This window comes from Saccoglossus kowalevskii, chromosome 3, assembly GCF_978046115.1.
Source record: "Saccoglossus kowalevskii chromosome 3, keSacKowa6.1, whole genome shotgun sequence".
Taxonomy (NCBI): Eukaryota; Metazoa; Hemichordata; class Enteropneusta; family Harrimaniidae; genus Saccoglossus; species Saccoglossus kowalevskii.
The window spans coordinates 15,058,862-15,085,910 of NC_140643.1; the positions used below are offsets into that span (position 1 = coordinate 15,058,862).

Consider the following 27,049-nt stretch of genomic DNA (forward strand, 5'->3'; position numbering starts at 1 on the left):
CATAATACACTCGGCAGGTGTTACGAAAATGTCTACTGAACTTTTCCCATGAAAATATGCGCATTTGGAAACATGGTGAAAACATGCGCATTTGTATTCGAAGTACTGAGAATTTTGCAGGGTTCTTAGTTAGGGGCATCGCAACAGTGACATCAGCACTACATTATATTATGTGATGTGCCCCCCCCCCTCTACAATCATTATTTGTTCTAATAGTCAGTATAGTTGACTGATATAGATCAAAATATATACTTACAAGTCTTATTGTTATTGTAAAAAATGAATATATAGAAAAGGCGAAATGTTTTAGCGAATGCAAAAAATATCCATATCTATCGGAAGACAAAAATGATCATTTTCTGTAGACTGTTATGTTGAACTGTGGAAAATATAAAGGTCGCGCATGTATGTAAATGTGTCGAAATGGGCGTAGTGCGAGTGGTTAGTGCTAGTAGCACTAATCCGAAAAAGTACTAGATCTAGTGCTAAAATGGCACTAGATCTAGTGCTAAAATGGCACTAGATCTAGTGCTAAAATGTGCACAGTGCGAGTGGCATTGTTATCGCATTGTCAACGACGTCGAATAATAGGAGGGGCATCAACAACCACTTTCATATTCAAACTACAAACAGTATAAAACATCGGCAATATACGCGAGATATCCATAATAATACTTTCTTTATATGCCGTCGTAAATTAGCCATCCGAAAATCTCCCTGGGGATTTCGAATAATAGGAGGGGCATCAACAACCACTTTCGGTCGCGACAATAATTTTCCCGATGGCAAACACTTGAAACAATGAGAATTTTTTACTTATTTTAGATGTTATTTCTTGAAACGACTACACTGCAAAGAACACCTCTCCGTACCAGCTGTAAATCTATACATATACTGTGCAGTTCTATTATTACAGTACTCAATCACTGTGACGTGCATTACATACAGGCGACTGTGTCGATTTCTCATTGGACATTGTCATGACTACGCTTCGCAGAGCGTGTAATTCTGATTTGCATGTATTGTACATATCGTCCAATTTCTCGTCTAATGCTACGATCTGCCGCATTATGACATTTGATGGTCTTGAATCAAACTCTGGGCTGGTCAACGGCGCGGGTTTCACCAGAACTACCGGTACGTTCGAAGATGTGTTTTTCATTGTTGAAGTAATAACGTCGGTTAAATGACCTATTTTGGATACGACCTTTCGTGAGGACACGTCACCATGTACCTATTCAAAACAAATTTGTAACAAATAACTGCGTTACTGCGTAGATTCCCTTTTATTCTTGGCGCAACAAAGACATTCCTTCATTTTTATAAATATTTATAAATTTCAATGGCAGTTGAATCAAACTAGCCTACCAAAGAGCAAAGTGCGCAACAACGTCATTTGAAAATGTCCCAATGATGTTCAATCGGCCAATAGAATTCTCTCGTTTCACTTTGAACTGTGAAATTTATAAATATAAAGGAAGTACTTTTGTTGCGCCGAGAGTACGTACGAGAATATGTAAAATATGTAAATATTACCGGTAACTGGATTTTAACTTTACCTTATTCCAGTGATGTCAAATGAAAATCATATCACTACACTCAATACATCAAGATACTAAAGTTCAAATTCATCTGAATGTTACTACTTTATACCGAAGGTGAAAACATACCCTATTATGGAGGCTTGCAGACTTGTCTTCGTTAATTTTTGATAAATTTTCTTCTATTGTTTCTATCTTTCTGGCGACGTCTGTCAACAATATTGCAGTGTTATCAGTAACAAATTCCCGAACCCAGTGGTCCTCTGAAAAGGGTACAAACAAACAGAATACAATTAAAAAAACATATATGGTCCCATTGTAATAACAGGTTACTGATTGTTGTGGGCATCGAATATAACCTCGGACAACCAATACACTCGTTTTACCTTGAGAGTCTGTTTTACATTGAAGGACATTTAGACAGAGATTGGAATCAGTTTTCAAACATTGTAGTCACACTCTTGGACATTCTCTTTACAGTCATTACAGTAGAACTTCGACAGAAAATATTGTCTCGTATAGTTTACTAAGTTACTAGGGAATTTATGAACATTGGTGTGAAAAGGTTATATTCGCTGAATTTTATTTTCACTGAATCATCCCTTCAGCGAAAGTAGCGAAAATTAATTCCAAGCGAAAATAAAGTATTTTACAGTAATGTGTGTTGGTAGTACTGTCTATTTCGCCGACACCAAGTATACTGATCTGACTACAAAACCGATAACAATCACGCCTAACTTGTATCTGAACATCTCTCAGCAGAAAACAAACTCACGAAGTAAAACGGATTAGTTGTCTGCGAGCTAACGCACAGGAAAATAAATTTGTCAAGTTGCCAGCTGGAAATAAACTGCCAAGCGTGTCACATGACATTTTTTGTCTGAGTTAGTTATCAAAATCGCCATTTTGATCATCCTAGTTTGTCAGCTCGTCGTGTTATAATCACTATTACAGTATATTCATCCATATAATTATTTATGACACCACGACTAGGCATGTAAATCTAATTCGAAGTATCGACAAATTGAACGAGCCTACAATATGCTGGCGCAATTGCGCAGAATGTCATGCACACCAGAACCACGCACAGTACATTACTTATGTTACCGGACAACTCAGGTTAAATAAAGACTCGCCTCTTGCCTTGCGTACAGCTCTCCAGTTATATAACGCATTATAGAGTTGACATTCTAATCTTTTAGCGGTGTCATTGTGGGCAAGCTGTGCAACTAAGGACGGGTGCATGCTACGGGTCACTCGTCTCAGTCGTTTGTGATATTTGTCAGAATGGGTGACGTCATTTCTGGGAGGTTTGTAACTCGTATTGTGATGATGTAGTCGCCACTTCGCTTGGATACACCGTGCAGCGAGGTCCTTTCGATATCGAAAAAATTCTGGAAAAAAAAAGATAAAGATAATTTCCGACGACTAAAACAATTTACCTTCTTCTTCTCATGTACAAACTAGCATTATTTGCGTTCGTTGTGGGTTACACGAAGTTCAAATATAGTTATATAGATCACAAAATAAACATTTTTTTTTTCATATTCTTGCAAAAATAAATGTTGTTAATCTGGTTCAACTTAAATTAAGAAAGAAATTATAGAAAACTAGATAAAATTGTCACGTCAACATATTGGCGTGAAAACGTGACGGCATTTCAGGTATTAAAGGTCGTCGCGCAGCGCGTGTTCGAATTTCATGTAAATAAACAATGCATTTTACACGCGTTGTATAGCTATGAGCTCCATATTGAACATGGTGCGTCGCGATGACTGCCGCCCTTTAGATACAGATTTTTTCTTCTTTAGTATTACACATTATTTGTCTTACAATTGGCGAGAAGATGGGGTTTATGCGGGTAAAATCAGTGGTGAGTGGTGACCATCGCGAGTGTTACACTGTGATGGATATAAAAAGAATCTCATTATTTGAAAACAAGGGTCTCTAAGTGAAATGATGATACCGATAATAGTGCATGCAACTTTTCTTTATATTTTGATAGTTTACAGATTGTACCAATTACGTTTCAATATGGTGTTCCCCTTATAGCGTTATGCACTTCACCACAACCCTCGAAAAAACTATGTTCATTTTATGGACACTAAGTAACACACTGAACGTTATTGTTATGACATTTGGAACAATTTAAAGCGCTATAGAGTCGTCGCGCAGTGCGTGTTGAACGTGTGGGTAGCGCTTTTACCTTGTCTTTCTACGTATGCCAGGATTCGCTTCTCTTGCTGGGTGAGCAACAGGGCTTCGTGGATGACACTAATCAACAGCGCCATCAAAAAAATTCCGAATATTGATGAGATACCCACCAATGTGCGACCGAAGAGAGACTCGGTTCTGACGTCACCGAAACCCAGTGTCGTCATAGTAACAACTAGCATCCAAACTGAGTCCTGCGAAATAAATTAAACACGAAACAACTGAGAAGGGTGTTGAATGTGTGCGTACCGCTGATCACACTTATTTATGTATTGCCACTCGATAAAAGGGGACTATAAAATAGGTGTATTTGAACACGTTCCGTTAATGTAGAAAAAAAAAAGAGATTTAGAGAAGATGTCATGTAAGGGCGTACCATAAAGTTGTTGTATTCTCTATTTGTAGCTGCTGCTCTGTCAAAACAAAACACGGCGTACGCCACTCCGAAAATATTGAGACAATAAAATATGAGTATCATTAGAAACGGATGCTTTAGGAAATAAGTCTTAATCAGGAAACTTGAATGTAGTTCGGTTTGTAAGACGGATGCCAGAAAACGTGTCGATTTACTCTTGGCCATGTCGTTGTGCTCACGCATGTAACGCGCGGTTAGATAAAAACGCAAAAATATACATAGCTGTAGTTCCTCCGGGATGTAAAATTCGAGTAGTGGAGGCACGTGAGAGGCGCATATACAAAGTTCGACTAGGTAGAATGTACGCAACGGTGACGCAAGGACAGTGCTGTTGTCTGGAAGATGGTGCTTGATGATGAGCATTTTCGTCTGTTGGTTGTAGTAATAATATAGCGCTCCTACTGTCAAGATTGTGATAAATGATACGGCCGATTTTAGGCCGATGACGATCAGTAACGACTCGGGCATATCGGAAAGTAGTCGTGTTATCCCGGGAATTGTGTAGTTGTAGCGGTCTTCTAAGTCATATCTACAAATTGCGCTATACTCCACGTCTAAAACCATGAGTATTACGGATATGATGGAAAGAACACAGAGCGCCGAATATGCCCGACTCAGCAGACGTTTGAGGTCGGATTTGGCTATTTCTTTTACGCGGAATTCCCGAAGCGAACGGTCGAAACGTGATAAAAACGCCGGTTCGGGATTGTTGACACCCATGTGTTTGCTGCCTTCAGGGGGGACGAAGCTGCTACTGGATCGCGAGCTTAATCCATCCATACGCTCCAACGATTCAACGTCGTGTATCAACATATCTTCCTTAAAAGTGACGTTGCCACCAACGCCGAGATCCAGAGAAAGTCTTGGTTTTGCACTGGGTGGAATGCCTCCCCCAATACTGAACTGTTGATTGTCTCTCTCAAAAGCATTCGGCCGTGTTTGCTGTGAAAAAACAGATTGCTTCCGTGCATCGCTGTTATGATCAAATGTACCGAATAGAGAGTTTCGTCGGATCATTGTCCTAGTGATTTTCCTGGGACTTAATCCATCTCACTTAGACACTGAAACACCTGAAAAATAAACAAAACTTCAATTTAGTACTGTCTTTCTAGATTGGTTGGAACACGATGTGTGCACCGTCTCGGCATAAATTGTAAACCCAAATCCAATGTGCATGTTGGGTGTACACGATATTAACACGTACCCATTGACAAATGCATCATACTGCGCATCGCATTATTCATTTTAGCTAGAATCGGAGTGCAATCGCAGTATAAGTCATAGTATTTTGCCTCCATATGATTTCCAGTTCCTGGCTTATAAATAAGTAACTATTCTGTCTGACTGAAATAATATAATTACATTGAATCTGTCCGTCACCGCCAACAACGCGTGGCGCAGTAGCATGTAGCACGAGCATCGATATAGTTTGAAAAAAAAGATGGATCTACTACCTTGGTGAATCAGTCGATCCTGGAACAACATTTTCGGTGATAATGGCCCAAAATAAACGGACACATAACACATTAACGTTAATCAATTTGCGAAAATTTCGTATTTCTCGATGATTTGAGTTTTACGTTTGAATACGCTCTTCCCAGGTGCTGTTACGAACGATGGAACAAGGCATATGTACGCGTACGCGCGCCCAGGTTAAGCGGCGAACGCGTTCGAACACAAGTTACAGGTGTTTCGGGCGGGGACGCGCTTTTTGCTTCAAAATCTGGCGTTTTCGTCAAAAAATGACCCATGTTGGTAAAAATATATAGGCTCGGTCGTAAAATTGGGTCAAAACAGCGACACATACACGTATACTTCAACTACGGATGTACCCCTATAGAAGTTTTCAATGAGTATATATAGTTTCAGCGTGGAACTGAAAACACGTAGTCCGATATTTACTGAGTAAACATAATGGAGCGAATCCAGTATGATCATGGAGGTAATAAGATTACCTCCATGGTAAGATCGAATCTTATCACGAAGTATAAATGCTGGCGTTGGTGTATTACTCATAAAAACAGGTATGCGTGCTTGTTTACAGTATTTTATTTTTTCAAATATTTTTCCCATTCATTTTTTTCTGTTCAGATTATACCATTGTTGGGATAATCTCATCAGCCAATGGAATCTCCAACAATCAATAAACGACCAAAAAGGAACCACTTACCTCAGTAGGAGATCAGAGAATGATTTTTATTTCAAATTGAATAAAAGCAACCTGTGTATCTAACACCAAATCGGAGAGTTGCTTCTACACTAAATGTCACACTAATTAGTAGTTGATATAATTTGTTTTAAAGACAAGCGCATTGAAGTCGGCCACAGTCCCTATACAGAGCGATAAAGGGACTTTGTTTTTAATGTGCGTTGGACCAGGTATATAAAGTGCCAATCTGATTAAAATTTGATGTAGTGTACGGGCTTTAATTATTTTGGCTATAAACTTATTTTTATTTTATTTTTTATTACTTTTGTTATTAATGCCTTTTTATTTTTTTATTTTACTTTGATTTTGATTTTGTTTTTTGTTTTTTAATTCCGCCTCAAGTTGTTGGATTGGATTGCGGAATGATCAAAACTTCAAAAAGTATATACTAGATCAAAATGAAATAAATAAACAAAAAAAGTAAAAACTAGAATAACGTTGGATCCATGTCACCCTACGTTATTGGAGACAAGGCAGACGGGGTAATTATGCTGGCAAGAATAAATAAATCTTGAATTGTCTATTATGTTTGTATTGTCTATATCCCCACGGGCAGTTCCGTTTGCAATTGTTCGTATTGGGTTAGCGAGTTAACCGTGACGGGCACAGCAACTTAACCCCGGCAGCTCTTTAAATTAGTGGTGCTTTTTTATACAGTATTTGATTAGCGCGTCAATCTCCATAGAACTGTATAAATACGCCGTATTTTATAAAAGAGAGTAAGCATAGAAATATTGGTAAACAAACTAAAAAGTACGTTCGGTTATATATTTAAGCCGATTTTGATTTTGACGGGCTCCACTTTCGTATCGGGTTGATCTATATAAACTCTGGCCCACAGCTGAATTTAGTTTTACTCGTTATTTACAACAGCGAAAAATTAAAACAACAAACAAACAAACAAACAAAAAACGAAACATAATTCATGTTTACGCACATCTTCGAGCACGGTGTCATGACTGTATTAGGGGGAAATTCTCTAAATAAGTCGGTCAACAGATACGCGAAAACTAATTCATGTCAATATATTCACAAAAATATCTTTATTTTTCACGAAAAAAAATCTCAGTTTTACGAGCATTCCAAGTAATCACGCAAATATTTTTTACAGATTTACATTACATTGTCGTTGTTTTTCCAACCCACGTGCATTTGTAAACATAACGACATAACATAAAGACCGTGTCAAAGTAGCAGGATAGTCTATTTACTTGAAAAATTCTGACAACTGTAACCAGAACAATAGTTGCCGAAATCTATCAAACATATACTAGTACATTTGTAAAAAGCATTTAACCTGAAATTTTCGGAAAACACTTTTTTGTAGAGACTGATTTAGTTTTGGGGTCACACGACTAAAAAAATACTAGTATACAAATGCGATCAATGAGAAACAGAAATCATGAATCAGTGTAGGATGCACCGCGGGACAGAGGGTTGCTGTGAGGGCGTAGTAGCGATGTTTCGTGGTGTTAGCTACTTATTATACATTTGAAGTACTCGGCGCGGTCAATATAGTTTTTCCCATCCACAAATCATTGTCTAATTTCCAGCATCTGCTGACACTGGTCACTCGGGAACTAGGGCCACACCTGCTTTGCTACTACACTGCTTAAAATAACGTCACTACTAGTATCACATTGAAACTTAATTTCAAGCCAGCTCCGTTGACATTTGCAGCGGGCGGTGTCAGTAACACCATGGCTTGTCTATATCATCAATGCGAAAAATCATCAGTTGCATCGCGGGCGCTGATTGGCTACTTGCTCTATCAGTCAATTGGCCGATGTATAAAAAAACGCAAATAACTACCCACTATTATTCTTATACCATTGTAAAGAATACATCATGAATATAAATGAGTATATATTTGTTCTTATTATTGTTTCCATCATTTATAAAACAGTCATGTTTCTTCGCAATTTTCATTGTCACTATGAGCTGACGTCAGTTATTGGATGTTATTTTAGAAAATACAGGTGCAAATCTTGGAAGCTTAGTCATGTAAGTTAATACAACCAGAACAAAAAAGCAACATCACGTGACAGTGTTAATCATTAGGATTATTAGGATTTTAGCAAGCCGAAGTTGTTTAGAATCATCGAAAATAGAGAAAACGGCACTTTTGTGAATCTGTAATTTCAACAAGATTATCACTTGTTTTAACATTCGCAGTCACTTAGAATAAAGCGGAAGAGTCGTCACCTGTATATGCGACAGTCTGACATAGCGTGTCGTTGTTTACAAATAAGCGTCTACCAATGAGCATTTGCCCTTTTATCGTGCGTTGTTTTCGTCACTTGGAACTCAATTCTCGCGCGTGCGCAGGTGACGACTCCTCTTCCCTTAGAAATAACCATTGTTTAGATTTTATATATTGGGGTTTGTACTTGACAAATCCTCATTCACATTCACTTGAGCTTGTTGTAGTTTTGTTTGGCAATCAATGAAACGCTGCTTACATTGTGTACCATGACTAAACTTGTCCACTTGTTATGAGAGAAAAAAATAAATATTTTAAAACATGTATCATGAGGACAGTGTTTTTGATTTGATATTTGAAAAAACAGACTCCAAAATACTATCCTGCTACCAATTATTTACTATTATTTACTATTATTTACTATTATTCACTACGGAACCAGGGGCTATGGGAAATCAGGTTGGATAACGACCGTCTTCACCGGGCGTCTGCACAGTAAAGTGCAGAGAATTGTCACCTGCATACCACCCGGTCGTACCACGCTGTATGGTTTTTCCACTTGACTCGACCTTCAGTCAAGGTCAAAGTCAAGGTCCATGGTATGCCTGGACTGTACAAGTGATCTGCAAAATATCGTCACAAAGTGACAGAAGTACGATTCAGGGGGCTGGTGGGTTACATACGTTTACACTGGTGAGTGTGTCAACAGCATTGTGTCACGGTATATTCATATCAAAGTCCCTCCACTGTGGTCCTACCTATAATAAAACCGACGGTTCTTATTACAACTGAAACAGCTAATCTCCATATTATCTGTGTAGGCTAAAGCGAAGCCAACTTTGTTTAACAATAGCCGCCCTACTTTCCGCTAGTTTGTTTGTTACGCGCACCTAGTGCAGTACAGTGACAACAACTTTGTGTTTCACTCAGTGCCCTTTTGTGTGGAGCATGGTTGGCCGTTTGAAATTTGAATACGAATAATGCCTTGATGATATATGCCTTTCGTTAGATTTATAGAGAGTTTTGACCCTTTCCCCGCCCTGGGAGCGAGTTCCATTCAATAACGAAAGAGGCTGACGACGGCACAGCTGTAAACAGATACCCTCTGTTACGTGCTACTGGTTGCACCGCATGATCACAGCTCACCTGGAGGACTACACGTAAGGTAAGACTGCCGAACTGTTGACTTTCGGGACTTTGGCGTTAACATTGACCTTAATGCTGCAAAGAAATAGGTTGATGCTTTTTAAGAGCGCGACTGGGCGTGGCGCTGTTAAAGTTAGTGTGGCGTACTTGAAGAAGGAAAGATGCATAACTGAACATACGCCACATTTCGAATTTTAACTTGGATATCATGATCGTGTGAAGCTAATTGTTGCTATATAAGATAATCGGTCATTTTCTACCAAATGCGTTTTCCACCTAAGGCATTATACCATCAAGTAGTTCCGAAGTAACTTTCTATGAACATATTTTACATTTGTCATGTGACGGGGTAGTCGTTGACTTAGATCCTGTATAAACACGTTCAGGGGTACACACCTCCCGGGGGAGGGATCACAACCGCTGTAATTACACCAACGGCGGACCCCGAAAACTAGTCTGTATTTAAACATTTGACGGTATAGTCTACACTCGTGACTAGCGCCGAGGGTGTTTGCTTAAACTATTCTAATACATGTACTAGTATGTGACGTCGATACAGTCGACTAACTCTTTCAGCACGATAGGCACTATCATAACATTTATATAAAATAATTACAAATAAATTCAGTCGAGCTTAATGAAATTGTTATTGTAAATATGCAAATGACTACTGTTCAGACAAAATTTGTTATGTACATTTGTCAGATTTGTTTTATGTTCAACTGTCGCAGTCGTGTATACATACTTTGCCATAAATGAACTCCTAATCCACAGGTGGCCATATGACACGAAACTAGCTGTACATGCAAGTGTGTGTGCCAGGGAAAGGAGTTGGAGACGAGACAATAGACCAGTCGATATGCAAATTAACCTTATTTTACACACGCAACATTTTTGTTGTTGTTTTCACTCTTGTGACCTCGATTTTTAGTATGAGCTCTTTGTCAACAGCAATATAAAAAACATACATGTTGTCTAACGTTGCTCCACTAGCATCATCGCAGCCACAGCGACTGTCAGCTCACGGCGAAGCTCTTAGCGCAAGCAACGAAAACTTTGTATTCATTATCATAGAGTTTCGTCGTGACGGAGCCGACACGCACCCGTGATAGAAACGATCATTACGACATACTAAGTACGTTGTCATTATAATATCATACTTTTTAGTCGGTGTCCGCAATTGTGAATGGACGTCACTGGGAGTAATATTGAACTTCATATGAAACATAGCGACACAGATACCATGATTGGAGACGGCAATGGAGGCAGCAGAATACTGCTGGTACTATTGGTGGTCGTCGGTGTTGTCGCAGTTGTAGCACTCGTCGTTGCATGTATCAGTATCACTAACAAGCCGAATATGACGTTTAACGTCGACGATGGCGATGAAAGTAAGTCAATCTTTTTCTTTTCTTTTCCCGTTAGTCGTAAGCAAACCGACGGATGTCTTAACATACGATTACATTTTAAAATAAATAATCGTGCTCGTTTCTTTCCAAGTTCAGCTGAATTCACGTGGGGTGCGTTCGAAATTGGACCATGTATATGGTAATATACTCGTCGATATCTTGTCCCTGAAAAAAAGAGATTAAAACGATTTGCGTTTGAGTACCCTAACCGAGTACTAGTACCTTAAATAAAATACTAAGACTCGGAAACAATATTATCCTTTCGCAAAAAAAAAAAAAAAAAAAAAAAAAATGGTTCGTCATGCAGCCTTGCTTTTACTAATCTATGTATATAATTTGTTTTTTATTTTGTTCCAGAATCGTCAGATAAGGAATATATTTGGACCTTTGCTATTGGCCATGATGGAACATCTCTGGAATACATGTGAGCATGCGCACACTTTGTACAATAGTGTTTCCACAACAAACAAGTTTTAGCATAGTGACACAACTATCACAATAGATTCGTTTCAAGCAGGGGGGGGGGGGAGTCCAATCTCCAAGGCAGACTATTTAGATTATTTATATACTTTCGGTGATCTAACCGCAGGGAACTCTGGGAAGGAGAATGGGGAGAGTCGTCACCTCATAAGCAACGATAACAACGCAAAGGCTCATGGGTAGACTCATGTTTATAAACATCGACACCATTGACACTGCAGGTCTGTGCTGAGACGGTGCTTCCTGTGACGACACAACGCATCGACACGCTATGGCCGTCTGTCGCATGCGAAGGTGTCGACTTCTTGTTTTGATTCAACATAAACGAGCACATCGTGCACGCTGATTGACAAGTACTGATCGAAGAAAGTTTGAACATGTCAGTCCAGCCATGTTAACAATATGGCTCCAAAAACAGCATTCGTTAAAAACAAAATGGCCGTCAGTCAGCCATTTTAAATCAAATCTGGGGAATAGCATCATTATATTTAATATACATACTAAGTTTGAAAGAAATACGTCCATGCACGAACGAGATCCAGTTCCGGAATGGCAGAAAATCCTGATTTTGACGATTTTTAGCACTAAAATGACCGGCATTATATAAATTATAATAACTTTTTCACTTGAGTCATTTTGTACATTTCTTGTTTTAATCTTATCCTTTGTTTGTATTGCTGACAGCGACGAAACAGGCGGGCTCAAAGGGTTCCACGTCGATATTGTTAACGCAGGTATGGTATATGTTCTTTATTTATTTACCATGGCCTCATTGTACTAGTATCTCAGACTGACACGTGATTACCCCTTTTATAATATGCACATATAAAACCGACGAGTGAAGTATGGTGCATAACACATTCACCAAGTGTTTCTGTCAAGATATTTACGTAGTACATTAAATCTTTTTATCGATCGTTTTTATTGCCATTCACCCAGTCACGTGCTCTTTTTTTTTTTTTTTTACGAACATTAAATACGTCTATTGTACTCAGTATTATGATGCCCATGATGTAGCATCCGAATCGCACGGATCTACAAACTCGATGTAAACTCCCTCATGAGACCGAGCGTGGTTCTACCGAGAGGTCGCATATTTGACCTCGGTCAAATAGATACATATATTCGATCGAGAGTGCCTCTGAAACAGGCGCCCAATCAGAGGTGTAACATTGCATGAAAATTGAATAACAAACAAACGTAAAACAAAATGATTGGATGTCGAATTGCCAAAGAGGGCGCATTTAAAGACACATTCGCTGGGAGAGTATAGTCGTGTTTAAGCGATGGTTGAATGAGCGAACCTTGGCTGGCGAATATGGAGTATACCAGGGAGATCTGGGAAGTAGCAACCAAGCTATCAACATTCTATCATAGATGAATATTATGAACGCCCACCGTACTTTTCTTCGCAGTACCCCGAGGTACATCCATTAAGATGGTGAAATATTGTATAATAATAATAATCGTGTAAGTTATCTCATCACCAACTATTACTAATATTAAACAACCTAATTTTTTGTTTCAGTTTGTCAAATAGCAAACAAGAACTGTCGACTTATTTTTGATCTTTATCAAAATTGCTGGGACTCCGAGGTCGGCCATTTTCCATTCGCCGGAAAAGGGTTACTTGGCCGTTGGTATGACGCCTGCACCGGTCAGTTCACATAGTTTGTTTATTTTTGCCTTGTTTGTTTTTATGCATTAACAATCAATGATCGCCTTCAATAATTTTTTTAACAAATGGACGTTGAGAATTGTCTAGTGAAATGTGATTAAATTATATCATCACATGTACATTTGCTTTGATAGGATGGTTTGCTACGTACGAGCGTCTTCGTAGTGTTGATTTCACCGATGAATTCAGGTCAGCATTCCCGGCTGCGTTTTATGTGAAAAACGGTAATAACAGGAATTTTGACTGGACAAATATTGCCGGGAAAAAGATTGCTATATTCGATGGATGGGCTTCGGATGAATATTGTATTGGCAGGAATTCAGAAAAAATAGCGGTAATGGCTGACTTTAACTTCTATAGCATTCTTAACTAATATGTTCGCTGGTATAGAAAATTGCGATTACTGCTGTTCATGCTAAACGAGCACGTGTGCACCGTCCAATTACCTATTTAAACGCGTTTGGTAGATAGGTTGGAGTTGTGTGGCGTGTACGAACGGAATGACGTGTGAAAGGACGGACGCCTCGGGACAGTAGATCGATGGGCAATCGCATAAGAAGAGCTGGCGCTTGATGCTTGCCCCTTTAACCATATTGCATATTCTAAGATAGCTTTCTATATTTTTTTCTGTTGTGTTTTATATAATGATATACATAATGGAAATGGTATTCGTATTCCCGCTTCAAACACCACATTCTCTGGTACACGTACCAGTATTTTGAATACCATGCACCGGAACTCAGCTGCCGCCTTTAGTTGCGCCCTCATCGGCGGGAAACCTAGCCCTCAAAGCGAACAACGCTAGGCCTATTGAGATTGACACATTTCTTTTTTGGTTTTATTTTCAGGGCACTGATGTAACTGACCCAAACCAGTTCATTCATTATTCAAACAAACTGGCAATATTGAATGCAATTAACAACGAGTTGGTGAGTATTCATATTTTGACGAGGGAGAACAAAAAGCTCCCTATTTACCACGCCACGTGTAGCTTACCTAGACAATGTATATGTACGTGTGTATGTTAGTACACCACACGAACAGCTCCCAGTCACTGACAACAAGGCTATCCTGACTACAGTACAGCTGGACGATAAATATCATGTAGGAGAAACAGTAATAACTGGGACCTGGAAAACATTGGTTTTCTGTAAATTATTATTATTTACACCCCTCGTTGTTTCAATTATATTGTCACCTTGTGTTTCTTTTCTGCTCTCCTCCCGCGACAATTCTTTTTCTCAAAATCCTCCAGTCCCGAAGTACTTACTGTAAAAGGATTAATTATTCACTGGGTTTTAATTTCGCTTATTTCGCTGGACTGGAAAATGCGCTTAATTAAAACCCAGTGAATATGTAAAATTTAGCATAGAACACATTATCTAAATGATAAAACCGTGAATTTAAAACCCACTTAATATGCCTGAATTGGTAAATCAGTGAAATTTAAACCCAGTGAAAATTAGTCATTTTACAGTATACTTATACATCTAATATAAGAACACATATTCATAACGTTTTAAGGGCTATGACCGTCGCGTGTTCGAATTTCATGTAAACAATGTATTTTACACGCGTTGTGTACGTCGCTATGAGTCCCCTATCGAACAGGACGTGGGGCGACGACCAGTGTGGCCCCATTCTCACCCTCGGAAGCGACTGAAAAGTCTAAACGCCAATTTCACATTTCAATCAATGCCAATATTCGACTACGAGCTCATAGATCATCTGTCGTCAAACCAAATCATATCCTTAAATTGCATTGCATATTTCCTCGTTCCCCAGGTCGATGCTGCGTTCGTCAATACGAACATGTTCACACAGACTGAAGCTGAGAAAGTAGGCGACGATCTGACATGCGTTAGAGGCGGGGGAGCGATGATGATGCGTAAGGACAGCACACTGGCATCTTGGTGGAATCCGGCATTTACACGCCTCAAGGAAACAAGCGAGTACCGCCAAATATGTCAGGCAGTCACCGACGATCACGGTAATGTTCAATGATAACAAAATAAGTGTCGAATTTGTCTAGTTTTAAAAATAAAAACATTAATCAATGTCATCACATGTGCTGAAAGTTGGAAAAAATATGTCAATTCAAGCATTCTGGCACTAATAATTCAGTTAATTTTTGATGTTTTGTGTGGTATTTATTTATTTATGGGTTAAATATACGTCTCCAGCGAAAATACATTCCAAGTGAAAATAAAGTACTTAACATTATATTGCAAAATGACCCAACATAGAGGTACCCAACTAGCTGAATGCTCCAATGCCCCTTCTGGATCTGGATCTGGATCCGCCACTGGACCATACTACCAAATTCCCTGTAGTATTGATCTATGCTGATACCAATCAAGAATGTAATAAGTGCTTTATTATTACAACAATCATTGAAATATTTTGATGTTTTCATTTTTACTTTGTTACAGGGGATATGCCGGGAACTGTGGTCTGTGTTGACTAAATATTTCGCCACACACAAGAAGAAAGAAATATACACATGGCGCCCTCTAGTGACCAAGCGCATCTTGTCAGAGTTATCTAATATTAACGTCAAGTAATTCCGTGTGATGCCAATTAATATGATGATTCTCGAGTGTCCGGAGTGTCCGGACAATGAGACAATGACGTCATTAAATATTCAAATATGTTGACTTCCTTGTATGAGTTAGAAACTAAGTACACTTTTAGTTTATAATAAAACAGTTAAACTACCTGAAACATGTCTGGAGATTATTGCCCGGAGACTCAATTTCATTGAGATACGTACGTGAAGATCGGGAAAATATCAACACTCAAACGAATTGCCCTGATTGTTTTTGTAATATTTTCGTCAATAATAAGTATCGACAAAAATATATAATTTGTTGTTTAAAATATCAAAAAATTATTTTTATATTACGTATTTTTTCTAAAGAACATCTAACTACATGGACACCCCACGTAACGAAATTTCAAAATGTCAGTTCATTGTATATTTCCGATGAATGGATGCGGTGGAGAAGATGGTTTATCTACTGACAACTCATTGAGTTCTTTAGTTTGAAAGATAATTTCCGCGGGGCAGACACATTTGTGTCATTTGGATCATTCAACTCGTGTGTTACTAAGAAAGAACCATGGCTTGGCTAAAATCACGCTGTTAGTTTACGACCAACCAGAATCCAATGTGACAGTTTATACAAGATGCAGAATCAACCCAAAATACTTATCCTTATTTTATTTTCACCAGGAAACACAATATACGTATGTCGTTCTATAGTCATCTGGTGTTTATGATAGCTGTTATAACCGTGTTGAGTGGCTGATATACTGTAAAACACGTCTTTTTGCTAGCATGTTATTTTAGCTAATTCAGTTCATCTGTCACGGTAATTTCGCTAATTTAAGATGTAGCTAATTTAACAGAAAGTATATTTTCACAGGGAGATAGTCGACGCTTTAGCTAAATTAAGATTCTTATGCCAAGAGGCAAATCCGCTAAAATAGCATGCAGCTATTTCAACATGTTCTGCCTGTCCCTAACAATAGAGACGCTCTTGCGCGGATTTAGAGAAAGGCTGGCAAAAAAAAAAAAAAAATCATATTTTTCGATCACGTAATGAGGAGATTCAGATTCAATAGCAGTAGTGCTCCCCTGTTGCCAGTGGCGTGAACAGATCGCAGTGTGACCATAGACACTATGCATGGAAGGGGTACAAGTTGCGATCGCTTAGAATATGGGCATTGAAGGTAGAAGTACTAGAAAACGTCCAAACTTGTCAATAATATACACATATACAGCCATTTCAAATACGATTATTCAGTACAATAACTAGGAAGCTATACATGTTATTACTATGGATATAAAATAATACCAAATAAAATTCAAGAAAGTGAATAGTGCAGAACAACAGGAATCATTACAGTTTCTCGTTCTTAGTTCATTTTTTTCTTGAAGTCCCTGGATGTACTCGCGCTTGTCTCGGAAAAGGCATATCGAAATGAACAATGAATGAGTGTATTAGTAAATCTTCCCAATAGACATTGAATACAATGACGATGTGGGCTCTTAACAGATGAAAAGGAGGCGTGCGGCCGTGCGCGAATGTAACTAATGATTTTAAGATGCACCCAGTCACGGTAATAAAATTAACAGCAGTGAACGAACAATAATTGAAAACAAAATACAATTATAAAATACAGAATTCAAGATATAACACTATAATAGGAAAAAGGACAATGAAAAATAGCTAATTTTTGAATTTGGAAGGAGGTGTTGCAGTAAGAAAGCGTTTTTTAATAAAACCAATGTCAGTGTTATATGGACCATAGTGTCTTTGCTTTTTGTTAACATTAGGAAATTCTTTCCATTGTTTAAGTTCATTCATTCATTCTTCGAAAATACCTTACATATTTTTTTTTCATTTGTTTTGTCTGGTATGTCTTCCCTTTTCAATTTGTAATTGGTGGTTACTGAGACAAAATCTAATGAGACATTCGCGAAGTTGTACCTTTAATAACGTAAGGTATTTTTCCATACAAGGTTGATTTTTGAATTCCATGTCCTTGGTTTATTTTTACCTTCTGGTTATTAATTCTATTATTGTGAATGAACAATTCTTTTTTTTTCATTGTAAATGGAATCATTTTTTTATGATTCATTAGTTAAATTAGAGTAAAAATCACAATGACAAACAAAAGACACATTAACAATGGTATCCCATGATTCCCTAGTGCAATTCCTGGGATTTACAAATGTCTCTTTAAAATGCACGTGCACGTTTTATTGAAATTGCCACAGAAGATGATCAATGTAAAAATGTCGTGCATTTTAATTGTTTGCGCTTGTGCATAACTAGTTGGTGTTCAATAAAACATACCATGGGTCAAAGCTTCACGCAATTATAGTTCAGAGGTTGTAACTTTCGAGTGATCATGGGTAATTTCAATCCCAAAACTCCGACTCAATCCAATAATCCTTATCCCCTGTTTCATTAATCCACTGAAACAACAATTGATATAAACGTCATTTGCATGGATTATAATTACTCTAGGATAGTTACGTTAGTTATACACTCGATAAAAAAAGGAATTACAAACTGGGTACTTTGCTTTAAGCGACACGAACCCGTTTTCAATCTTAGTTCTAACTAATAAACTCCACCGAGACTTCATATCTGTCATCTTATTATCCTCGGGGGCGGACATCCGGGCATTTTCTACCGCCTGGCAACCCTCGCGGTGAAAACAAAGACCAAAAACTCGCAGAAAACGGTACTTTGCGATGGTTTTTGAGAGTCCTCTGAACAGTGTAACAAGATTAGCCATACGTGTGTAACATATATAAATTTGGTTGTTCAGGATTACTTCAAAGTTGAGTTTGTGTTGTTTTCTCGAGTTTTCACCGGCTCCACCGGCGTTCCACAGCAGCGCGCACTAAGCCCATAGAAATTCGTGGTACAGTGATGCGCGTCTTAGCAACGTAGAACGTCTGTGACGTAGCTCCGCCCCCGAGGATACCAACAAAATATGCTAACTTTTGTATATTTATATTTTACACGCAAACAACCGGACGGAATATATGCACCATTGAGCTCTGGACAAAAACTTCCGAGTTTGGAAATAAATGCAATTATGAAATTACTTGTAATAATTGCATCCGTTTGATTAATAAACGTTAGCAGACAAATATTACTCTCCTGTCTTCAATCACTTCAATCTGTCTGTGTTACAGTACATTTCAAGTTTAACAACGCCCCCATGCGCTCCTTGAACAAAATCTGAATCACGCAAAGTCTCGCTATTTTTTGAATATTCTTCCGAGAAATTGCGAGACTTTGTATGGATAGACAATCTGATTCGCATTTAATAGAGATGAATATACATACTGTCATTTGGAGAAAGAAGCAAGTGTAGTATAAGCGTTCAACATAGTTATCAAATTATCGTATTTATTTTAGTAAAAACAAAAGTTTTGATAATTTCTTGATTCCACGCCTTCTCAAGGTAACGGTTTGATACATCCGGGTATTTTTCCCACAATGCCAAGCAATTACATTCGGTTTATGCTAATGATAAGGTAGTCATCCATTGATCAACGGATTGTTACATTTTGGCTGTCGAATGTTCGGAAATTTCTCTTGATTTTCGCTTTTTTTTCACGGTTGCAACGCATTCATCGCGACCAGGAACACTCTTAATATAAGACACATACATCAGGACAATTTTATTTATTTTGTAACGTTTTTAAAAGATTCGTCTGTCGCCGGTGGAAGACGGAGCGAGCTGTCGATAAAACAACATGGGGTGCACACTAAGCGCCGAGGATAAAGCCGCAGCTGAGCGGTCGAAAATGATCGACAAAAATCTGCGAGCGGACGGGGAAAAGGCAGCGAGAGAGGTGAAACTGTTGCTGTTGGGTGAGTTCAAATTTTCGTCTATTATTCAACGAGACGAGTCGGTTTTCATTTTGTGGAAGGCAGAAAAATGTATGATTAACAATGCAATTTTGTTGAATGTGTTATTTTTTGAAATTTCATTGTTGATTTGAGTCGATTTATCTGGGAGACAGACACAATGATTTCACGTATTTTTTTTGTCGGTTGCCTAACATATCATTTCTTATATCGCTTGGCAATTTTACAAATATAAAAATGCTATCTCGCCAAAAAACGAACAGAATTTTGTTAGAATGTTGTACACTCCTCGTCAGGTTTCAGTTTGGGGTCATGAGGCCACGGCGGGGGCGTCGAATTTGAAAAAAAAAAAAGTTTCTCAGTGCTACTGTGAATGTATATTACAATTATTGCTCAGCTATATGTACTCAATCGGAAATAGGTAACCTGAAAAGAGGCTTAACGTCGGGTGATTCAGATCATGTATGAAATGTGATCTATATAGGAAAGTACATAGCTTACGTGTTGTTGCAATACGTATGATAATTATTATGTTGGGTATTTACATTTCTTGTCACCTCTACTCAATCGAAGTACCAGACAATATTTTTGAATTTATAAGAGTCTGGTTGTTTGAAGACTCAGACTACACATCGTTCGTGACACAATGATTTTGCTGCGTATTAATTAAATACCAGTATGGTTTCGTTACTAACAAAAACCACAACCCACATGGACCATAAACTGGGCACTATCAACATTTTTTTTATTGTATAATGGATATTCAGTAAACTTGATCGCTGAGGAACAAAAAAAGACAGACAACTATATAAACATTTACAATTTAATTTTGGCAATTGTAATAAATTTTTCAATCTGCTAGGATGGAGTACACATTTAGATGAATTAGTTTATAATGGTAAATTATTCAGTGACTAAATATCCTACTGAATAAACATGAGTTATACAGAGAAAGAATGTGTTAACTTGCAAGCAGTTGTGTCAGATTGCTCATTCACATATTAATAATGTACTATTTATAGATATACTATGTTAATAACTCCTGTTCTTGTTTATTTTTTGGGGGGGGGGGGCAGTGGTACATTTTTTATTGAAAACTAGGATTACCATTTAATAGATAAATGTTCTGTAAACACATACACATTGATGCTAAGTCCAGATTCTTTGTAAGTCTTGTTGTTATATGGTACATACATGGCTCAACATTTCATAGAGGTCATCAAGATCTACATGTAGACACCCCTCTCCCACTCTGATTACCTTGATGTTCTTCAAATAGTCGCATATTTTTTCTATAATTTCAATCAGTCCAAGGGATTTGGCATTGGAATTAATGCTTTTAGGATGCTAAAGCTAATTTGTCTCCAGTATGAAATGGTGAAAATGTCCTGGCATGATATCTCCTTACATTATTTAATTTTTACACTTTTCATGTTTATAGCTTGTTCTGAGAATGTGTTTCACTTACATTGCAACATTAATCATAAATTCAAAACCATTGATTCATATCTTTTCAGTGTTTTATTGGTTCACCTTTGTAACATAGTCTGAGCAGTGATGTTTTTCTTTTTATGGGTTTGTTGCTAAAACGCAAACAAATGGTAATAAAAGGTCTGTAAAAAATGTCTGAAAATTGTGCAATTAACTGAGTCTAGGTTGGAATAAAAACGCTGGTAGAAAAAAAACACATTATTTCTGAAATTGTTTAATGACTATTGTTATATGGGCTGATTGATTTAATCTTTGATGTTTGCATATGTGACCTATCACGGAATTAACTGCTTTTTGGCATTAATAATAAAAATGTTTGCGAGAATAAACATTTGCAAACCTAAAGTGTTTACTATATTTCCTTGACTGTTTGAGAGATGCATATTTCACAATAATTTAAAACTTCTGAATTAAAAACTATTGAGGACATTAATTTGTTTCTTTCTTGAGCGTTTTATCTCATTTTATTACGAACGCTATAAATTATTCAAATATGTTTATGTGTCTTAGTCTCCAAATGCTACAACACAGATCAATCATTAAAATTAGTTTACCATATGCTATCCAGATCAAATTGTGACTGCATAAGTAATTTACATAAATCGATGCTACCAGACAGGATTTAATTGGTGTCATAGTACAAGTAGCTGGCATATTTCTTTAGTAGTGATAATGACACTCTATATAATTAGTCCCTATTGGCATCACTAATATTGTCTACATTTTCTAATTATATTTGTTGATGTGCTTCAGACTGTCGTGGATATGCATCATAACAAAGTCACTGTGCTTCATAGTGCTGTCGCTGTGCAGCATACCACAATTGCTGTGCACAATACCACACTCATTTTTTGACGCAAATTCAATATTACCTCCAATTGAAAATTTGCGAGCCTCTCAATGTCTGTAATTTACATGACATACCCTTTTATTTATTTATTCACTTATCATACCACACCACTCAAAATTGTACAACACACGTTTATTGTGAAAGTGTCAGTTTTCTTTGCCTTGTTTTGAAAAATTATTGTAGAACAAGGGGAAAAGGAGTCAGGTTTCCAAAAGTGGTATAGACAGACTCTATTGCTATGTAGCTGGGAGAGTAGATGACATATGATTACGTGTCGTGATTTTTCGAAAATTCATTAATTTGCTCAACCTGTTGTATAGATTGTATCTTTCTGTTTATCTGACATTTTCTGTAAGGATGAAACTGTAATTAACGTCAAGCAGTGGGAAAATCCCGTAAATCCAACGTCCTTTCCCAGATTAAAAATGCTGATTTAATTGCAGAAGCATTAGGCGCAAATTCAGAGTGCACACAGCATAGGCTACAAATGTATATTGGGATTATCTTGCTAATCAGGACTCATGTAACTAATAAGGTTAAACATTTATTAAATTTTTGTTTAAGTTGTACATGTGCTATATAATTATTAGTCTTTTATGAACTGAATACAGATTTTATTGGCTGGGTTTTAACAAAGCTGGACAGGATATTGTAAATCTATACACTGTTTGTTTAATCGTTTTATCATATCGTTATGATGTGGGCAATATACAAGGTATGGTATTAAGCAATTTTAGTGAATGATGCGCTATAACAACTTACTGTAATATGGCATTTTATCATGATTTTTATTTTTTCACATATTAATAATTAATAATATTAATATATGTGGTAGATCGAAGCAGCACGACAATAAGATGATCCCTCCCTATAGGGTGCTTTATATATCAAATATTGTTATTAAAGTAATGAGTTCTGTATTTCTGAAAAGCTTTGTTAATTAACAGTTTTGTTTTCAGATTCATTGTTAACTTTAACTGTGATTTTGGCGCCATTTCATTTTTCCTGTAGCATAATGTATGCATTTCAGTTGTCATGGAAACGTATTTTCCTAATCAACACTAATTAATCTGAGAAAAAACTAAAAAAAAAAAAAAAACTGATGGCAATTGAAAAGCATGTTTTTCATAAAAAAAGAATATTTTATTTATAATGTCTGAAGATAAAAGAATACGTGACTGAAATAAAAAAAAAATGTTTTGACTCTTGTGTGGTTGGGAGTGTAGCAGGGATGCAATCAACTGTATACCCTTGTTAAATTATGTACATTTTTTTAGTAAGTATCTGATTGCTATATAATTTTTGGATATGGACTCCTATATTCTCAATGGATGTAAGCCCAGAATCAGTTTTGATAGATTTTACGTGTATTTTGTATTGAAATTGGAAATAAGCAACCACCTCATGCAGTGGTTCTAGATTCATATCTCCAGTCAACATAGGTGGAAATTATGCAGTCATCCTCTTACAAAAAAATGAGAGCTAGGAATGCCAAAAAAAAATGTTTTAGCCCTTCATTTTCACTCATACACATACATGGTGATAAACAGGTTGTCACAATTAAAGCGAGGGAGTCGTCACCTGCGCATACGGGAAACGTCTACCCACATGCCTTTGCGTTTTAGCATGTGTTATTGTCACTTTGGACTCAGTGTGTGCGCAGGTAACAACCCCTCCTCTTTAAGATCTGTCCACCTTAGATCTGTCCATATTAGTTTTGATCAGGCAATACTCTAGTACAGTCTTACGAGTAAAATTACTTTTTAAAACTTAAGTGAAAACTGACTGTTCAGGCTGTGTTAATAACAAAATTTACTTCAGAAATGTTTTCTTTGCGATCAACAAATAGATGTTGGGAATTATTGTTAATACCATGCAGCATTTTGATTTGTTAACCTATCAGGTCAAAGGACAGCAAGGTCGGTCAATGTCGAGAAAATTACATATGTTCGAGCATTTGTATGGGATTTTTTGAGAGTTCTTAAACATTCTTTCAAAATAACACATGTTAACTGTATTTCATAGCAAACCTAAGAAATACAATTTTGTGTATCAAATAATTTGCATAACAATCAAATATGTTAATCACATTTATTATTATGCTAAATTGATTATTCATTCAAAATTAAATCATTTGAAACCCCTTCTCTGTAATGCTGAACCCTGGCATACTAAGCAGTGCTATTTAAAACCATTGGTTGAAATGTTGGAATCCAATAAATTAGGCGACTCTTGTGTTATGTTTGTGTATTGTAACCAGAGAACTGAACATATCAGCTTCTAAGATTATAATACAGTCACAATGTGTAAGTGCTATAATAACAGGAATGTACTTGTTGCATATAACATTTGTCTGTTTTTGGTTTGACTAGACTGTGGTTGTGCTCATGTTGCTTGTCATGTTGAATAGACTTGTCAAAATGAACAGTCGTGATTAAAGTAGTGAATATTCAAATGAGAGCAAATGCAATAGTATTTTTTTGCCAAATTTCCAAATTTATTTAGCTTGAACTAGCTGTTTCTTAGCCCCTTTTATACTGTACATCAAGATATTTTGATCATAGAATACTAATAATTTACTAATAGAGCTAATACAGTATTAATTCCGGCTACTGGACGCCCATATGACTTGCTGTTTTTTTTATCTTTGTAGTGTTTATAATAACTTACCATGATGAAGTAGTTGTTACTATTTACAGCATGGATTGTTTGTATGTCAACTGGCAAACATTGCTTCGTGCCAGGTCTTCGTTTATTGAGGCCAAATTTGACATTTCCAGACTCACAAATTGGATTTGTGTACATTGAAACTTTATTTCAATTCTGGAATGTGGAATATAAATACCGGAATGCTTTGACCGTTGAGTACTCGCTGAGTGATAACTGTCACCGCAGATACACATGTGTATATGGTTATCAAATCAGAGATTCAACACCAATATATCTCCCATGGTTCAAATGTATATAATTGTTCGAAATGAAAAATAATATTACGCCAGAAACTGGAAATGTTTTTATAATATAAAGATTCATATTGATATGTGACGCTTTCATTCCATGTCAACGTGCACAAATTATGAGATAAAACATAATTTCACCATAGAAACGACGTTCCATAACCTTTTAGATTCTTTGTTTTCTAAGAAATTGTTCAGTGACACCATGTTTTTTTTCTTTTTCATTTTCCTATTTTAATATGAATCAACAATAATTACAGTATGAAAAAGATGACATTATCTTTTACATTTGATCATTCTTTGCTGTATTTAAAAATTCCTGTACCGTAAAAGCTCAATCAATTCGGCCACTCAAATAGTTCGGCCACCTATTTTTTGCGTCAGGGTTAATTTTAAAATGTATCCGTTTAGTACGGCCATCTGTCCAGTCAGTCTATTGTTTGTATTCAATTAGTTCGCCCCGGTGATGACACCGCCCGATTTTTACGTCACTCTCTCAACAAAGGTATATTTTCACACATCTATCACGTAAATACAATGTTACATGTATAAGCATTTACATCCATGGTATAAGCAATCGGGATATCCGCCAGATGTGCAGTCATGGTGTCAACCATGGTTGTACAAAAGACGTCCATGGTGAAATATACTCTGTTGATTGTCATTACAAATTACCCAGTACATCAGTTGTAAATAATCGCTAAGAAAATTCTCATCACGACGCCAAAAATATCGACAACGAACAAATACTTTAAGTCATTGCTAGCAATCACTGACGAAACGAAGCTCCATGGTTTAGGGACAACAAAATTCAGGCCGACACTTGACTCTCGTCTTTGGAATTTCAAGCAAGTCATACAAAGTCGCAAATGTGTTACGTGAAAGCGTCATTATTATTGGACGTAGTTTTGTTTACACAGTCACGCAGCACGTCAAAATATCTTCTTTTATTCGGTTGACCCAAATACAATTATCTGCTGGATTGTTTCAGCACAGTCGTTTCAGTAATGTTCGAAACATTGTCCTGCAGAGTTGTTTGTTTAAAAGTCAAGTAGATTATTAATGTTAACGGGGTAAAAAATTAATTAATGCCGACTTGCAAATTGTATCGTCTTCGGCATTTCCAGTAAGTCGATACAAAGTCGCCAACGTGTGGCGTGAAAGCGTCATTTTTATTGGACATGGTTTTGTTTACACAGTCACGCAGCACGTCAAAATATCTTCTTTTATTTTGGTTGACCCAAATAAAATCACCGGCTGGATTGTTTCGACACAGTCGTCCCAGTTATGTTCTAAACTTCCTCTTGCAACGTTGTTCGTTTAAAAGTCGGGTGGATTTTTTGTTTTGTTTTAACTGTGGGTAAAAAAACATGACCGTGAAGTGAAAACTGCACTCTCATAGAAGCGGTTTCAGTAGCTGTGCGTGGTTACGGTAAAGTGGCAGACGAGACGACGTGAGGTGTGAATCCTTCTATGTACCGGACAACACCACCCACCCCGCCCCGCCCCGCCCCGCCACCACATCCTCCAAAAAGAGATACCGTAACAAAATATCAGTGTGTCGTCTCGTATTATGTTTTTCAGTGTTATTTATTGTAGTTTATTTAAAATATATTATTGTATTGTATGTATAGTTTAATTGTAGATAATTTCAAAAAAATAGTACAGCAATTAGCAATAAAGCATAATTCTATTCTACTCTATTCCAGTGAGTTTTTCACGTTACCATGTTTGTTTACATTTACGGGGAGCGTGACATAAAACTGTCGTCTTCACGGCAACAAAACAGCAGGTGGCCTGGTTGCGTCAGATTTCTTGAACGCGCTCGTAGTTTGTTTTAAAATTGGGTCAAGTCTCAGACTAGTACTACACCTTTACTCTAATCTCGGGAAAACGATATATTTATTCAGTTACCGGTGATACACACTTCGAACCCAGTTTTAAAACGTTGAATAATTATTCAAACAAATCGACCACTTCGGAAACATATTTTCTATATTTATTCATTCAATTGGCCCATCGCCAAAAATATTTATTTTTACATGGCCGAATTGA

General features: G+C 37.1%; 3 protein-coding genes across 3 annotated transcripts in view; 2 read left to right on the forward strand and 1 right to left on the reverse strand.

Moving 5' to 3' along the window:
* Nucleotides 1-919: 919 nt before the first annotated feature.
* On the reverse strand, nt 920-4,638 carry LOC144344925 (small conductance calcium-activated potassium channel protein 2-like). The gene is made up of 5 exons (XM_078006682.1): nt 4,132-4,638; nt 3,748-3,949; nt 2,678-2,935; nt 1,671-1,804; nt 920-1,234 (listed from the first exon to the last, which is right to left on the reverse strand). The coding sequence occupies exons 1-5, from the start codon at nt 4,636-4,638 to the stop codon at nt 920-922; spliced, it is 1,416 nt and encodes a 471-aa protein (XP_077862808.1).
* A 4,854-nt stretch (nt 4,639-9,492) lies between these two features.
* LOC100367753 (uncharacterized) lies at nt 9,493-16,019 on the forward strand. Its single transcript, XM_006811229.1, has 9 exons — nt 9,493-9,747; nt 10,896-11,119; nt 11,495-11,561; nt 12,302-12,351; nt 13,146-13,274; nt 13,430-13,629; nt 14,144-14,224; nt 15,081-15,285; nt 15,728-16,019. The coding sequence occupies exons 2-9, from the start codon at nt 10,915-10,917 to the stop codon at nt 15,760-15,762; spliced, it is 972 nt and encodes a 323-aa protein (XP_006811292.1). The 5' UTR covers nt 9,493-9,747; nt 10,896-10,914; the 3' UTR covers nt 15,763-16,019.
* Nucleotides 16,020-19,347: 3,328 nt separating this feature from the next.
* LOC100367603 (guanine nucleotide-binding protein G(i) subunit alpha) overlaps nt 19,348-27,049 on the forward strand; it is a 33,989-nt gene continuing 26,287 nt past the window's right edge. The window contains exon 1 of the mRNA XM_002730483.4: nt 19,348-19,699. Within this exon, the coding sequence (XP_002730529.1) occupies nt 19,582-19,699 (118 nt within the window). The 5' untranslated portion in view covers nt 19,348-19,581. The remainder of the gene's footprint in view (nt 19,700-27,049) is intronic.

Coding starts and splice junctions, on each gene's coding strand:
- LOC144344925 (XM_078006682.1), bottom strand. CDS start 4,638: ATGCCCGAGTCGTTACTGATCGTCATCGGCCTAAAATCGGCCGTATCA. Junction 2,936..3,747: donor GGCATACGTAGAAAGACAAG/GTAAAAGCGCTA, acceptor TTTTTTTTCCAG/AATTTTTTCGATATCGAAAG. Junction 1,235..1,670: donor CTGCAAGCCTCCATAATAGG/GTATGTTTTCAC, acceptor TGTTTTGAATAG/GTACATGGTGACGTGTCCTC.
- LOC100367753 (XM_006811229.1), top strand. CDS start 10,915: ATGGACGTCACTGGGAGTAATATTGAACTTCATATGAAACATAGCGAC. Junction 13,630..14,143: donor GGAATTCAGAAAAAATAGCG/GTAATGGCTGAC, acceptor TTTTATTTTCAG/GGCACTGATGTAACTGACCC. Junction 15,286..15,727: donor GGCAGTCACCGACGATCACG/GTAATGTTCAAT, acceptor ACTTTGTTACAG/GGGATATGCCGGGAACTGTG.